The sequence below is a fragment of the Sus scrofa genome, chromosome 13, assembly GCF_054392235.1.
Source record: "Sus scrofa isolate SSC_HxYL_T2T_F1_AM1 chromosome 13, Sscrofa_HxYL_maternal_Yorkshire_Landrace_v2.0, whole genome shotgun sequence".
NCBI classification, from domain to species: Eukaryota; Metazoa; Chordata; class Mammalia; order Artiodactyla; family Suidae; genus Sus; species Sus scrofa.
This window is the reverse complement of record NC_139395.1, coordinates 104071815-104087310: the sequence shown is the minus strand read 5'-3', so window position 1 is coordinate 104087310 and position 15496 is coordinate 104071815. Positions and strand designations below refer to the sequence as shown.

General features: G+C 38.0%; 1 protein-coding gene across 8 annotated transcripts in view; it reads left to right on the top strand.

Annotated features, from left to right (window-relative positions):
* Positions 1–516: 516 nt before the first annotated feature.
* The window catches only part of HLTF (helicase like transcription factor), a 71865-nt gene continuing 56885 nt past the window's right edge, over positions 517–15496 (top strand). For all 8 annotated transcript variants that reach the window (XM_084990021.1, XM_084990017.1, XM_084990018.1 and 5 more), the window contains exons 1-5: positions 517–733; positions 1891–2098; positions 12297–12463; positions 13730–13863; positions 14673–14770. In XM_084990021.1, the coding sequence (XP_084846147.1) occupies positions 714–733; positions 1891–2098; positions 12297–12463; positions 13730–13863; positions 14673–14770 (627 nt within the window). In that variant the 5' untranslated portion in view covers positions 517–713. The remainder of the gene's footprint in view (positions 734–1890; positions 2099–12296; positions 12464–13729; positions 13864–14672; positions 14771–15496) is intronic.

Here is a 15496-nt window from a genome sequence, read left to right as displayed (position 1 = left end):
GTTAGCTAGCGGGGTTTAAAATGCACATTTTAAGGGCAACTACACGGGTTCACCACAGAAGATGAAGGACAGGATCTCGTTGGTAGCTCCAGGGCTCTTAAAGCCGGGAGCTTATTCAGTGGAATACCCTACTATATGTCACATCAGATGAAGAGAAAATTCGAGGTAGGCTGAGGTAGAGCCTGAAGAATGGGGCTGAGGCTTAGGGCTTGAGGGAAACAGTGCAAAAGATAGTGGTCGCCCTCTGCTTGAGGCGGGGAATCAATCAGAAACGCGAACACCGTAAGCACCGTAGTCCGCCTGCTGGGGCCGCGTGGCTTTCCCGCGCGACTAGCTTGGGGTTGAGGGAGAACCCGGATGGAACCGCCCCTGCAGCGGGGACAGCCCCCCAAGTCTTTGAATCGCTGCGCGGGGCGGAGCTGCCCACCCCTCCGTGCCCTGATTGGTTCGTCTGCGTAAACTCCTCCTCGGGATTGGAGGTAGGCGGTGCCAGTCACAAAGCGTCACTTGTCTCTCAGATTGTTGCTGGAAGGGGTCGGCGTCGACGTCTGACTAGGCTCCCGGCGTCTCACCTTTCTGGAGTGCGCTCTTGCTCGCGGCTCTAGAAACCTGTCCCCGGCTTCTCGGCCGCGGGCCCTGGAAGGAGACTTATCGAGGCCGCTCGAGAACGATCCCGGGCGCCCAAGCGTTCCCCTCGTCACCCACCCAGCGCCATGTCCTGGATGTTTAAGAGGTGAAGGGGGCGGAGGGGGTTGGGCACCGGGGGTAACGGCCTGGCGGCGTCCCTAGATGAACCTGACCTTCCCCGCGTTTCCTTCGCGTTACCCGTGCGAGCTGTGCAGCCAGTGTTCGTCCTGCTGGCGGCTTTTAATAGCTGCGGGAGAAAGAAATGCACAGTTTTGACTGGCGAGGGGAGGCTCCTCAGGCGAATCTCATGCCAGGGCTTGGGGAAATTTCTGTCAAGGGCTGTAAGGGGGCCTGGCTCAAAGCCACACTCTTAGGCCGGGATTGTGACCTGCAAGACACTCATCAGATACCCACTGTGCCCTCGGCATTGTGCTCGGCAGAAAGGGCCGGATAAGACAGCCCGTATCCTCAAGGAGCTCACCGTTGATGTGCGTGCACAGACGTGCAAATATCTATCTGCAGGGGAGCCAGAAGCAGTATGCGCGACGTGCAAGCCAAGCGCTGGGGAAATAGCGTCAGTCCGTTCTTAGGATAATAGAAGCTTCCTGAAAGCCCCCTCTCCTGCTTCCTCTCTTCATTGTCCAAATTGGGTTACATACCCGTTCCAGAAACAGCTCTCCAATTATCTATGGGGGAATTGAGGTTACCCTTAAACCAAGGGAGGGGAGGCTTGATGTCAGCTTCCCATTGTGACATGGTTTGGATACCTGAATAAAATGCGGGGTCTCTTCGAGGAGAATTCACGTAATGGATGTTGGATGTATTACTTGTAAAGTTATAAATGGCTTCATGTATAGATAGTCCTTTATTTGCAAGTCTCTTCCAGCTCATTCTCTATTGAAATTTTGGCATATAATTATTTGCAGACATCACACACATTTTACTTTAAATAGGTGATCATCACTAGGAAAGAGGTTTGTGAACCCTTATTGGGGTTTTCACTTTGAGTACCTGTGGGCAGAAGAGACATTATTGAACAGGTAGGTAGGGTTTCTAGAAACCTGTACTCACTTTAATCCCTGCTTTAACCAGAGGAACTATATATATTAATCTTCATATAGCCCTTCCCACATGAGATTTAATTTTTTGAAATGAAGTGTGAGAAAACAATTGGCCTTTAAGTGTGGTATAGTCTTTGAGAAATATTTGGTTAAATATTGTATTGTTTTCCTGTTTTTTGTTTTTGTTTTGTTTTGTTTTAAGAGATCCTGTTTGGAAGTACTTGCAAACTGTCCAGTATGGAGTCCATGGAAATTTTCCACGCCTCTCATATCCAACTTTCTTTCCACGTTTTGAATTCCAAGATATTATTCCTCCAGATGACTTCCTAACGAGTGATGAAGAGCTAGATTCAGTTTTATTTGGTACTTTGAGAGGTCATGTAGTTGGACTACGCTATTACACAGGAGTAGTGAGTATAATATTAGATACTAAGTTTATATGATGTCATCTATTAATGTAGAAAATAGGAGTGAGAAGGTGATATGTGCAGTAAATATCTTAATTTAAGTAATTGAAATATATCTAGGGAAGAGATAACAAATACCTAATTACTTACATTCTTTTACATTTATATCATGGTCACAATATACAAAGCACTGTTTCCTGTATGGTCTCATTTGATCACTAGAGTGTCTCTGAGGTAGTAGGACATCTATTATCCCTTTCTAGAACTGAGTAAAGGTAGCTCAGGATGGTTAAATGATTTGCATAGAAAGTACAGATACTATGTGGTAAATTTGCAAAATAACTTCCAAGTCTCTTGCTTTCTCCTTTCCTATCCTTCAGCACATTTTTACATTTTAGTATTTTTAATGTAGGAAGTACTAGACAAGAGAATTGTCTACTTTTAGGTCTTTTTTTCCTTTCTATAGTAAAACTATTTCCAATTTTTCTTCCTGCGTTTATGTTTCTGTATCTCTGTTTTCTGCTCTCTGTATGTGAGAGAGAGAAAACAGAGACAAAGAGAAAGCAGTTGTCTTTGTTATGGTTGTCTAGTATGCTCTGTGTTATTTGGATGATATATCTACTTTTATTTTTATTTATTTATTTATTTATTTATTCGTCTTTTAGGGCACCTGCAGCATATGGTGGTTCCAGGCTAGGGGTCGAATGAGAGTTGTAGCTGCTGGCCTACTACACAGCCACAGCAAAGCCCAGATCGGAGCCACGTCTGCGACCTACGCCACAGTTCACAGCAGCGCCAGATCCTTAACCCACTGAATGAGGCTAGGGACTGAACCCGCAACCTCATGGTTCCTAGTCAGATTCATTTCCAGTGCACCACAACGAGAACTCCTACTTTTTTTTTTTAATTATGAAAAATTTCAAACATGCATAGAATTAGAATGATACAATGAATTTTCATATACTTATGATCCATATTCAGCAGTTAGACAAGTTTTTTGCACATTTGCTCATCACTTTCTTTTTCTTTGGTACTAAAAATTCCAGCTGCATCACTTTACAACATTTAAGTGTGTACCTAAAAAATTTAGAAATTTTCTTTCTCATTGTTATATTTAACAAAATAATACTAGTTTCTATTACACCTAATAACTAATCCATAATAACTTATCTTGATTGTTTACAAATGCCTTTTTATAATTAATTTTTTAAAAATCAGAACCAAAACAAGTTAATATCCCTTTGGTTGTTATGTTTCATAAGTCACCCTTTGTTTCACGTCATTGATTTATTGCAGAAACTGCATGTGTTGTTCTATGGGAAGTTGGACTTGTTAGTTCTTCTATTCCTCAATATTTTTCTTATGTTTAAGCTTCTCAAATCATTTTTTGATTGTCTGAAGCATGTTTTGAAGGAGACACCTTGCGAAAGAATTCTATGATCTAGATTTGTTTAGTGTTTTATTTTCCCATATTTTCTTTATAGTACTGCATTTCTCAGATTATTTTGTAATTGTCTGAAATGTGCTGAAATGTGGTGTCTAGGACATCCTTAGGAAGGAACACCATTTCCTGATTTTTTTAAATGTTCATAATTGGGATATTTATGCTTCAAGGGCAGTTAGGTTGAATATAAAATCCTTGACCCATGTTTTTTTCTCCATGATATCTTTTTTTTTTTGGTCTTTTTTGGGCTGCACCCATGGCATATGGAGGTTCCCAGGCTAAGGGTCATATCAGAGCTGTAGCCACTGGCCTATACCACAGCCACAGCAATGCTAGATCCAAGCCACATCTGCGACCTATACCACAGCTCACAGCAATGCCAGATCCTTTGCAGGGCCAGGGATCAAACCTGCATCCTCATGGATGCTAATCAGATTTGTTTCCCCTGAGCTACAATGGGAACTCCATCTCCATGATATGTTGATATTGTATAAAATATTGCTGGTGAAAATTCTGATGCCAATGTGATTCTCTCCTACATAAGTGAATCGGACTTACCTTGCTTGGATAACTGAAGATTATTTCGCTTATGTTGAAAGTCCAGTAGTTTCATTTGGTGATGTCTTAGTGTTGACTGTTCTGTAACTTAATTTTCTTCTATTTCAGAATTTTAAAATATAGTTGATTTACAGTATTGTGCCACTTTCTTCTGTGCAGCAAAGCAACTCAGTCATATGTGTATATACATTCTTTTTTAATATTCTTTTCCTTCATGGTCTATTCCAGGAGAATGGATATAGTTCTGTGTGCTATACAGTAGGACCTTTTTGTTTATTTCTTTCATATATATAGATAGATAGATAGAAGGGATTGAACTGGCATCCTCATGGATACTAGTCAAGTTTGTTGCCACTGAGCCGCAATGGGAACTCCCTGGGGTATTTTTTTTTTTTTTTTTTTTTTTTTTGTTGTTGTTGTTGTTGTTGTTGCTGTTTCTTGGGCCGCTCCCGCGGCATATGGAGGTTCCCAGGCTAGGGGTCGAATTGGAGCTGTAGCCACCGGCCTACGCCAGAGCCACAGCAACGCGGGATCCGAGTCGCATCTGCAACCTACACCACAGCTCACGGCAACGCCGGATCGTTAACCCACTGAGCAAGGGCAGGGACCAAACCCGCAACCTCATGGTTCCTAGTCGGATTCGTTAACCACTGCGCCACGACGGGAACTCCAAATGGATATCCTTTCCTTTTTTTTTTTTTTTTTTTTTTTTGCATTTTAGGGCCACATCCGCAGCATATGAAGTTTCCCAGACTAGGGGTCAAATCGGAGCCACAGCCACAGCCACAACAGATCTGAGCGAGGTCAAGGATCGAACCCACAACCTCATGGTTCCAAGTCAGATTCGTTTCTACTGTGCCACAATGGGAACTCCTATTTCTTTCATATATATAGATAGATAGATAGAAGGGATTGAACTGGCATCCTCATGGATACTAGTCAAGTTTGTTGCCACTGAGCCACAATGGGAACTCCCTGGGGTATTTTTTTTATCATCATCTATGTTCATTGATTTTTATGTTCCGTTATTCCATTTTCCTTAGGTCCATTTTATTTCGTTTTTGGATTCTTGATTTGAACACTTAATTTTAATTTTAATAAAAGCTTTTTATCTTGTAAACATTCTTCCAATGTAAACATTGGGTATATCTCCTAAATTTTGTTACATGGTATTGGCATTGTTCATTTTTTAACATTTTAGAAGTGTTTTCAATTTGCTCATGTTTAAATTTTTTATTTCTTTACCCATCAAAGTCTTTTTTTATGATAAAGTAGATTATTTTCTATTCTAAGAATACAGTTATAATTAGTTCTAATTCTACTTGTCATCTTAATCTTTTTTTTTTTAACATGTCCTTTTTTGTCTTGTACTTGGATCATGTTTTTATAGTCTCCATATTTTGCCCTCCGTTTTTGGTTATATATTTTCTGGAATTTGCATAATCTGGTTTAAAGAGATCATGTTATAAGCAGTGGCACAGGGGCAGGGGGCCAGTGGAGAACAGAGCTATGTCTGGGGTTATCTTATGATGCAGCAAGTTAATGATCCAGCATTGTCACTGCAGCAGCTCAGGTCATTGCTGTGGCATGAGTTCTGTCCCTGGCCTGGGAACTTCCACATGTTGCAGGCACAGCCAAAAGACAAAAAAAAAAAAAAAAAAAAAAAAAAGATGAGGACAGAGCTATGTGTCACAGAATATCCTCAAAGAGTTAGAGAGGAATATTTAATGTTCTGGTTGGTAAGGCCTTTAGTCTCTTGGGTCAGTAGACATGCTGGGAGAGGTTTAAAGCAGCTTTTTGGTTTATTTTTCAGGCAGTTAAAAAATTGAGGCAATTCATACACCATAAAATTTACCATTTTTAATTGTACAATTCAGTGTTTTCTTAAAGATATTCACAAGATTGCAAAACCCATTGTCTAGTTCCAGAACATTTTCATCATTTGCAAAAACCCTGTCTACAGTAGTAATCAGTGCATGTTGCTCCTTGCCCTTAACCTATGGCATCCATTAATTTATAACCGTTCTACAGTAGGTTTCTATGGATTTACCTACTTTAGCCATTTCATATAAATGGAATCTTACAATGTGTCCCTTGGGTTTGGCCTTCATTACTTCTTTCTTTTCTGTTAAATGTTTTCTAGTGTACCGCAATAGTTCCCTCGTAATTTCTTTTACTATGTATTTTGTTATATATGTACTGTATATATTATATATTATACATTTTGTTTTCTTAGTAATTACCCTGGGAATTACAATTAACATCTTAATTCATAAGAATCTAGTTTGGATTAGCGCCAAACTATTTCTTAATCTCAATTATTTATAAAAAATTTGCTTTTAGATAGTTCCATTGTTTTCCTCCCCACTCCTTTGTGCTGTTGTCATATAGATTAATTCTATTTTCTATATGTTGTATGTTCATCAACATAGATATATAATGATTGTTTTATATCCTTTTAGGTTAGATAGGAAGAAAAAGTTACAACCAAAAGTTTCATACTGTGCTCTTTATTTCTTTTTTTAAAAATTTCTTTATGTAGATTCAAGTTAACTGTTTAGTGCCTTTGATTTCAGCCTGAAGGTCTGCTTTTAATATTTCTTGTAGGGCAGGTTGGCTAGTGATAGATTCACTCTGTTTCTGTTAATCTGGGAGTATCTTAATTTCTTTTTTATCTTTGAATGATAGTTATGCAAGATGTAGAATTCTTAGTTGAAATTTCTTTCATTTAGCACTTTGAAAATTATCCTACTGTATTCTTGCTTTCATGGTTTATGATGAGAAATCAGATATTAGTTTTTGTGTGTGTGTCTTTTTTTTTGGTCTTTCTAGGGCCACACTTGAGGCATATGGAGGTTCCCAGGCTAGGGGTCTAATCGGAGCTATAGCTTCTGGCCTGTGCCACAGCAACACCAGGTCCAAGCCACATCTGCGACCTACACCACAGCTCACGGCAATGCTGCATCCTTAACCCACTGAGTAAGGCCAGGGATTGAACCTGAAACCTTTTGGTTCCTAGTCGGATTCCTTTCAGCTGTGCCATGACGGGAACTCCCAGATGTTAATCTTAGTGAGAATCCCTGTATGAATTCTGTTTCTTCAGTGTTCTCTCCACAGTTCGATTCTGATGTGTTCGGGTTTGAATCTCTGAGTTTTTTTTAACTTGGAGTTTGATAAGCTCCTTAAATATGTAGATTGATTTTTTTTCATTAAATTTTTGAAGTTTTCAGCTATTATTTCTTCTAATGTTCTCTCTACCTCCTTTTATCCTTTCCTTCTGAGATTCTCATTATGTGTATGTTGGTATCCTTGCTGTCATTCCACAGGACTGGTTGATGTTACTTCATTTTTTTTTTTCTTTTTCTGTTTTGGCTCCCCCTAGGCATATGGAGTTTCCAGGCTGGGGATCAGATCCGAGCCACAGTTGCAGTCTGTGCTGCAGCTGCAGCAACACCAGATCCTTTAACCCATTGTGCCAGGCTGGGAATCAAACTTGCATCCCAGCACTCCAGAGATGCTGCCAATTCCATTGCAACACAGTGGGAAATCCCTTTCATTCTTTTTTCTTTCTGATCCTCACTCTTTAAATGTTCTTCAGAGGTGGTAGTGTCAGTTTATCTATCTTAAACTTCATTGATTGATTCTTCTGCCTGCTCATATCTGCTGTTTGAGCCTCTCTAGTGAATTTTAGACTTTGGTTAACTTTGTACTTTATTGACTCCAGAATTTCTATTTGATGAGACAGTTTTCATTCTTTCCTTTATTTTTAAATTTTTAAAATTTTATTTATTTATTTGGCTTAATAGGAGCACAGCTGCAGCATATGGAAGTTCCCAGGCTAGGGACTGAATCGGAGCCACAGCTGCCAGCCTACACCACAGTCACAGCAACAAGGGATCTGAGCTGCATCTGCAACCTATACCACAACTCATAGCTACACTGGATCCCTGATCCTTTAGTTTTTTAGATATGGTTTGCTTTAGATTTTTGAACATACTTAAATTTAGAACTTGAAATTTTTCTTGTAAGTCAAACATCTGTGCTTCCTTAGGGATAGATGATTGATAGCTTACTTCTTCCATGCATGAACTGTACTTTCTTGTTTCTTTGCATTTCTTTTTGTTGTTGTTGTTAAAAAGTTGACTAACTTAAAATTTTTTTTTTTTATTGAAGTGTAACTGATTTACAATGTTCCTTCAATTTCCGCTGTACAGCAAAGTGACCCAGTCATACGTATATATACATTCTTTTCTTACACTGTCTTCCATTATGTTCTAACCCAAGAGACTGGACATAGTTCCTTGTGCTGTATAGGAGGACCCCATTGCTTATCCATTCTAAATGTAATAGTTTGCATCTACCAACCCCAGAACTCCCCAGCCATCCTACTCCCTCCTCCCTTCCCCTGGCAACCACAAGTCTGCTCTCCAGTGCTGTGATCTGTTTCTGTTTTGTAAACAGGATCATTTGTGCCATATTATATTCCACATGTAGGTGATATCATATGGTATTTGTCTTTGTCTTTCTGACTTACTTAGTATGAGAATCTAGTTGCATCCTTGTTGCAGCAGATGGCATTATTTTGTTCTTTTTTATGGCTGAGTAGTATTCCAATGTATATCTCTGTACCATATCTTCTTTATCCATTCATCTGTTGATAGACATTTAGGTTGTTTCCATGTCTGGGCTATTGTGCATAGTTCTGCAGTGAGCATAGGAGTGCATGTATCTTTTTGAATGAATGTCTTGTCTGGATATATGTCCAGGAATAGGATTGCTGTATCATATGGTAGTTCTACATTTAGTTTTCTGAGGAACTGCCATACTGTTTTCCATAGTGGTTGTACCAATTTACATTTCCACCAACAGTTCAGGAGGGTTCCCTTTTCTCCACACCCTCTCCAGCTTTTGTTTTTGTAGATTTAATGATAGCCATTCTGATGGCTGTGAGGTGGTACCTCATTATAGTTATGGTTTCCGTTTCTCTAGTATTTTTTCATGTGCTTATTGGCCATACATATGTCTTCTTTGGAGAATTGTCTATTTGGTCTTCTGCCCATTTTTTGAATGGGTTGTTTGTTTTTTTTGCTGTTGAGTTGTTATATATTTTGGAGATTAGGCCCTTGTCTGTTGCATCATTTGCAAAGATTTTCTCCCATTCTATGGGTTGTCTTTTCATTTTTTTAATGGTTTCTTTTGCTGTGCAGAAGCTTTTGAATTTAATTTGGTCGCATTTGTTTATTTTTATTTTTATTGTGCTTATTCTGGGAGGTGGATCAGATAGAGTGTTGCTGTGATTTATGTCAAAGAGCATTCTGCCTATGTTTTCCTCTAGGATTTTTATAGTATCTGGCCTTGCATTTAGGTCTTTAATCCATTTTGAGTTTATTTTTATATATGGTATTAGAGAATGTTCTAATTTCATTCTTTTACATGTGGCTGTGCAGTTTTCCCAGTACCACTTATTGAAGAGACTGTCTTTCCTCCACTGTTTGTTCTTACCTCCTGTGTCAGAGATTAGTTGACCATAGTTGACTTAATAATGTGGCAGCTCTAGAAATCAGATTCTTTTTTTTTTTAATTTTAACAAAATTTTTTTTCTACCCAAAAGCATAATCGAGATTGTCAGTTTATTTTTGTTTTTTAAAAAATTATAGTTGATTTATAGTGTGTGTTAATTTCTGCTGCACAGCATAGTGATCTGGTTTTACACACACACACACGCACACGCACATGCACATGTTCTTTTTCTCATACTATCTTCCATCGTGTTCTACCCTCTTCCATCATTGTTCCTTTCTTTCCAAGGTTTGTTGTTGTTGATTTTGCTAATTGTTGTTTGTTTAGTAACTTTTCTAAATTAACCTTGTAAAGTCCATTCTTTTTTGTTTGTTTTTTGGTCATGCCAGCGGCATACAGAAATTCTGGGGCTGGGATTGAACCCATACCATAGTTGAGCCACAGTAGTGACAATGCCAGATCTTTAACCTGCTGTACCACCAAAGGAACTCCTAAAATCTATTCTTTTTTTTTTTTGGTCTGGCTACTGATGTCTATATTTGGTTAGCTTAGTGGCCAGCTAATGACTGTACTAGAGCCAGTAAGTTTTCCATTCTTTACTTGAGAGGATCTGTGTGCATTTGGGGCACTCTTTCAAGACAGGTAGTTGACAACTCTCCCTTAACCTTTATTTCCTGTCTGTTCAGAGCCTCAAGTTCAGCCAGAGGTGAAAACTTAAGGCCTTCTCACGTCCTTTCCTGAGTGTACACACAGCCCTGGGCATGCATATAACCCTGTGCTTACATTTGCCCTTCTAGATTCCCAAGAATATGTTGGAGCTTTTCAAAGCCCCTTTGGCCATCTTTTCTCCAGCTTTTCCTTTTAAGCCCTTATTGTTTTGTTTGCCTTAGCTATTACTCACTGCCTATAAAATTGTTTTTGACAAACACCCACCTAAGGGAGAAGGTTTTTTGTATTGGGTAAGCTCACAGGTCAAATAGAAATATCTTTATAGGTGGGGTTCCTCTAGGAAACCACTATAGTGACAAATAGTGGCAAAATGACAATTCAGTAGGAATGAATTTTGAAAGATTTTGCTCCAGTGTGCTTCCTCTGATAACTGCCAGGCTGTACCAAGAATTCCAGGTTGTTTTATTCATTAATTCATTCATTTGTTTATTTACTTATTTAATTTTGGCTGTGCCTGCAGCGTGTGGAAGTTCCCGGACCAGGAATTGAACCCGTGTCACAGCAGTGACAACACCAAATCCTTAACCTGTTGAGCTACTAGGGGACTCCAGCAGGTTGTTATTTTTAAAAGCTATTGTGTAGCCAAGAGCTAGATAGGACTGAGGCAATGATACTTAGCTATTTTCTTGAATTAAGACTACCCAGGGGAGTCCCATTGTAGTTCAAGGACCGGATATTGTCTCTATGAGGATTCAGGTTCAATCCTTGGCCTTGCTCAGTGGGTTAAGGATCTGGCAATGCCACAAGCTGAAGCCTAGGTTGCAGAGGCGGCTTGGATCCGCTGTTGCTGTGGCCCTGGCATAGGCCTCAGCTGCTGCTCCAGTTTGACCTCTAGCCTGGGAACTTCCATATGCTGCAGGTATGGTCATAAAAAGAAGGAAAAAGAAAGTCTGGGTTTCTGCAATTCTTTGGTTAGTTTCCAGACTTCTGAAAAAGTTGATTCTGACAATTTTTGCCAGTTTTTTCATTGCTTTTATGGAAGAGAAAATTTTTGGAAGCCTTTACTCTTCACTTTCAGTTATGTCACCCTTAGGCAGTTTTTAATCAAATGGAATTAGATAATGATATGAGTTGAAGGCTGGATGGGTTTTCTTATTCCTGTTCCATTCCAACTTATAATTAATGCCTTTTTACCCTTTACAGATTCTGGAGAATTTAGGCTTAGGAACCAGCCTGCCTGGGTTCAGATCCTAGCTCTGCTACTTCATTAGCTTTATGACTTTGGTCAAGTTACTTAACTTTTCTGTCCTTTAGTGTCCTCATTTGTAAAATGGAGATAATAGTACCTACCAATAGAGTTATGACAATCTTTAATAGTCTATCTATGTAATATGCTTAGAATAATGTTTGGCACATGGCAAGCTCAAGAGATTACCTGTTTTCAGAAGTTATAATGTTGAAAATTTTAAATAGTATGAATCTCTTAGTTTTGATTGTATCTTCTATATTACCAAGGATTTTTAACTTACCAATGAACGTAACCTGGAAAATACTATAAAAAAATCATAGTAGGAGTTCCCTTCGTGGCTCAGCAGTTAACGAACACAACTAGGATCCATGAGGATGTGCGTTCAATCCCTGGCCTCCCTCAATGGGTTAAGGATCTGGCATGGCCGTGAGCTGTGCTGTAGGTTGCAGATATAGCTCAAATCCTGTGTTGCTGTGGCGGAGGCATAGGCTGGCATTTGTAGCTCTGATTTGACCCCTAGCCTGGGAACCTTCATGTGCTGTGGATGCGGCCCTAAAAAAAAAAAGGCCAAAAAAAAAAGAATCATAAGATATATTCTTTAATATTTCTATAGAAATTGGAGTCCAAGAAAATGTACATTTCCTATATGTGGTGTTATTCATTAAGCATTAAAAATGAATGAAAATCCCAGATAAAGTATGAAGAAAACTGTCATTATATGTTTATTATTTATAATAATATCTGCTTATTATTTTTATTAGGTTAATAATAATGAAATGGTTGCATTACAACGAGAGCCTAATAACCCCTATGATAAGAATGCAATTAAAGTAAACAATGTGAATGGAAATCAGGTTGGCCATTTAAAGAAAGATCTTGCAGCTGCTTTGGCCTATATCATGGACAACAAATTGGCACAAGTTGAAGGGTAATGAGCTTTTGGAGTTTAGTTTTATAGTTGTAGTGATCTTTGAATTTAGGGGTATGCATAGTTTCCCTGAAAATTTTTGTCACTATGCCTTTAGCATGTTTCAGTGAATGTTTTAATTCTTCTTTCATCTGCCTCCACTACCCTAATCCATCAAATAAGCTATTCTCTCACTTTCCTGGTAGATTATCATCATGGAGAAAAATAGACTTTGGTTCAAATATTAGTCCATACCATCTTTTAAGAAAAAATCCTTTTAAAAAAACCTTTTGGTGCATTGATTTGGGAAATCTGGAAGTGCTTATTTAGATCAGAGGTTGTAAGCTGATAGCTTGTGATGAGGTGTAGATGAGTGTGATTTTTGTCTACACAATGTTTAAATGTTTTTTCATTTATTTCCAATATTTGAGTATCTGGATATTTTACATTTTATACATACTTTGTCTACACAGTGTTTAAATGTTTTTTCATTTATTTCCAATATTTAAATATCTGGATATTTTACATGTTATACATCTATTTGCAAAGATTTCTCTTGACAAATGGATGATCTGGTAATGCAGGATACTTATTTCCATATAACATCAGTTGACTGGAGCTGAGTAGCAGCAGTTGCATTAACTAGGTATATACCTTCTTAGTTGTACCACCTGTTCCTTTTTTAAAACTTTGTCTCTTTGGTTATGTTTTCTCTTTCATGCATTTGTGTTTGTGATCTCAATTTAAATATAGGGTGTTTAGGATATTAAAATGTGAGTTTTGAGGAGAAATACTCAGCAGTACTTGTCACTTGGAGCCCCTTGGCTTTTGTTACTTAGAACTGAGCACTCAGCAGTGCTCAGTTCAAGTTTTTCAGCTACTGAGAGTAAACTTTTAGTGAATCCTGGATCAGAAATAGTTCTTGAAAATTATTCCTCATTCTCCCAGAGTGGATTTCTGCACTCGGTGGTTCTGTTAGTGAAAGCTCTACCTTCTCAGTTAAACTTACCATCTTACTTATCTTATGATCTTTGTAATATGCTCTCTATATTTTTAAACACTTTTATGTCATCTCCATTTTTTCTGGCATTCTGGTCCTAAAATCCATCTGTTTCTTCTCATTGTTGCTGGTCCTAGTCCATGTCCTTTTTCTGTCTTTCTAGTCTGCCCAGTTCTTTCTATTTTGTTTGCATGCAAAATTTGAATGTGACAATTATTTAGCAGATTCTAAATGGACTTAAATGTAAAAAATAACTTCTAATTTTCTTTTCCTTTGAATTACAATAGGGTAGTTCCTTTTGGTGCAAATAATGCTTTTACCATGCCTCTACATATGACTTTTTGGGGAAAAGAAGAAAATAAAAAAGCGGTTTTAGATCAGTTGAAGAAACATGGATTTAAATTGGGTCCTGCACCAAAAAGTAAGTTTAGGATTTAACCTATTATTTTGGTATCATAAGGTATGGGAATTGTAAAATCTTTATTCTCTTAAATAATACTTTGAATTTGGTTGGCTGAACCAATTGGTGCTAAAGGCTCCAAGTTCTTTTTTTCAGGAATCTTTTAAAACAAATCCTTCAAAATTTTTCCTCTTTATTTTGAAATAACTATAGATTATAGTTGCATAGATACACAGAAAAATGTACAAGGAGATCCCTCTCCTAATTTCTCCCAATGATAATATCTAGAAACCGCTGATTTTAACTATTCTCTTTAATAAATTACAGACAAAAAGAATCTCCCACTAGAGAAAGAAAAATATTAATTTGTTTTGCAAGAGTTGTTGAAACCCTGCGGAATTATTTTAATGTATTTTTTGAATGATTTAGAAGATGTATATGCTTTTAAATTTTTTAGGGAGTTCCTGTTGTGGCTCAGTGGGTTATGAACCTTGCTAGTATCCACGAAGACACAGGTTTGATACCTGGCCTTGCTCAGTGGGTTAAGGATCCATCATTGCCGTGAGCTGTGGTGTAGATTGCAGACATAGCTTGGATCCTGCATTGCTGTGGCTGTGGCTTAGGCTGATGACTGCATCTCTGATTCCACCCCTAGCCTGGGAACTTCATATGCCGTAGGTGTGGCCCCAGAAAGCAAAAAGAAAACAAATTTTTCAAAAATTATATTAAGGGAATTTTAAATTCAGCTTTACGTAAGCTTTAAAAGCTATTTACTTAAAGATAATTTATTTTGTTTGGTGATTTTATTCTTTTCATTTTGTAAATTATAGCTTTAGGATTCAGTTTGGAAAGTGGTTGGGGCTCTGGAAGAGCTGGACCAAGCTATAGTATGCCAGTTCACGCTGCAGTACAAATGACAACTGAACAGGTATACTTCTCTTTTGTTTTGTAATCTAAAAGTGAATTTTAAATGTTGAAGATTGATATTTAAAAGTATAGGATAAATATGTATGTGCTAGTATTAGTGATCTTTAGAGGTATAAGTTACCAAATGTTTAGGTAAAGTATATATTGCAAGCACTTATATGGAAAGAAAGCAATGCTAAGGAATATGTGCACACATATTCGTTCACACATATATTGAAACACACATATTGCTATATATGCTTGGGATATTTTACTATGTCTTGATGTTTTTGTATTATTTGAAATTTAATGTTCATAATTAAAAAAAAATTTAAGCTTGAATCCTACTCCTTTTGCAGATGAGGTACTAAAAAATTAGTTCCAAATCTTTGACCTTAGTTATTTCTTACTTTGTCTACTTTGTGATCAAGGATGCAGTTATACTAGGTTAGTTTGGGGATAAATGATAAAAAATAAATTAATGCATATCAGTCTGCCAATTACATTGAAATTTTTTGTTTCTATTTTTAACTTTTTCTTTTTTTTTTTTTTTTTTCCTTTTTACTGTCCCACCTGAGGCATATGGAAGTTCTCAGGCTGGGGTGGAATTGGAGCTGCAGCTGCCACCTTACGACACAGCCACCTCAGCACTTCATCCAAGCTGCATCTGCGACCTATGCCACAGCTTGTGGCAATGCTGGATCTTTAACCCACTGAGCAAGGCTAGGGATCAAACCCGTATCCTTAC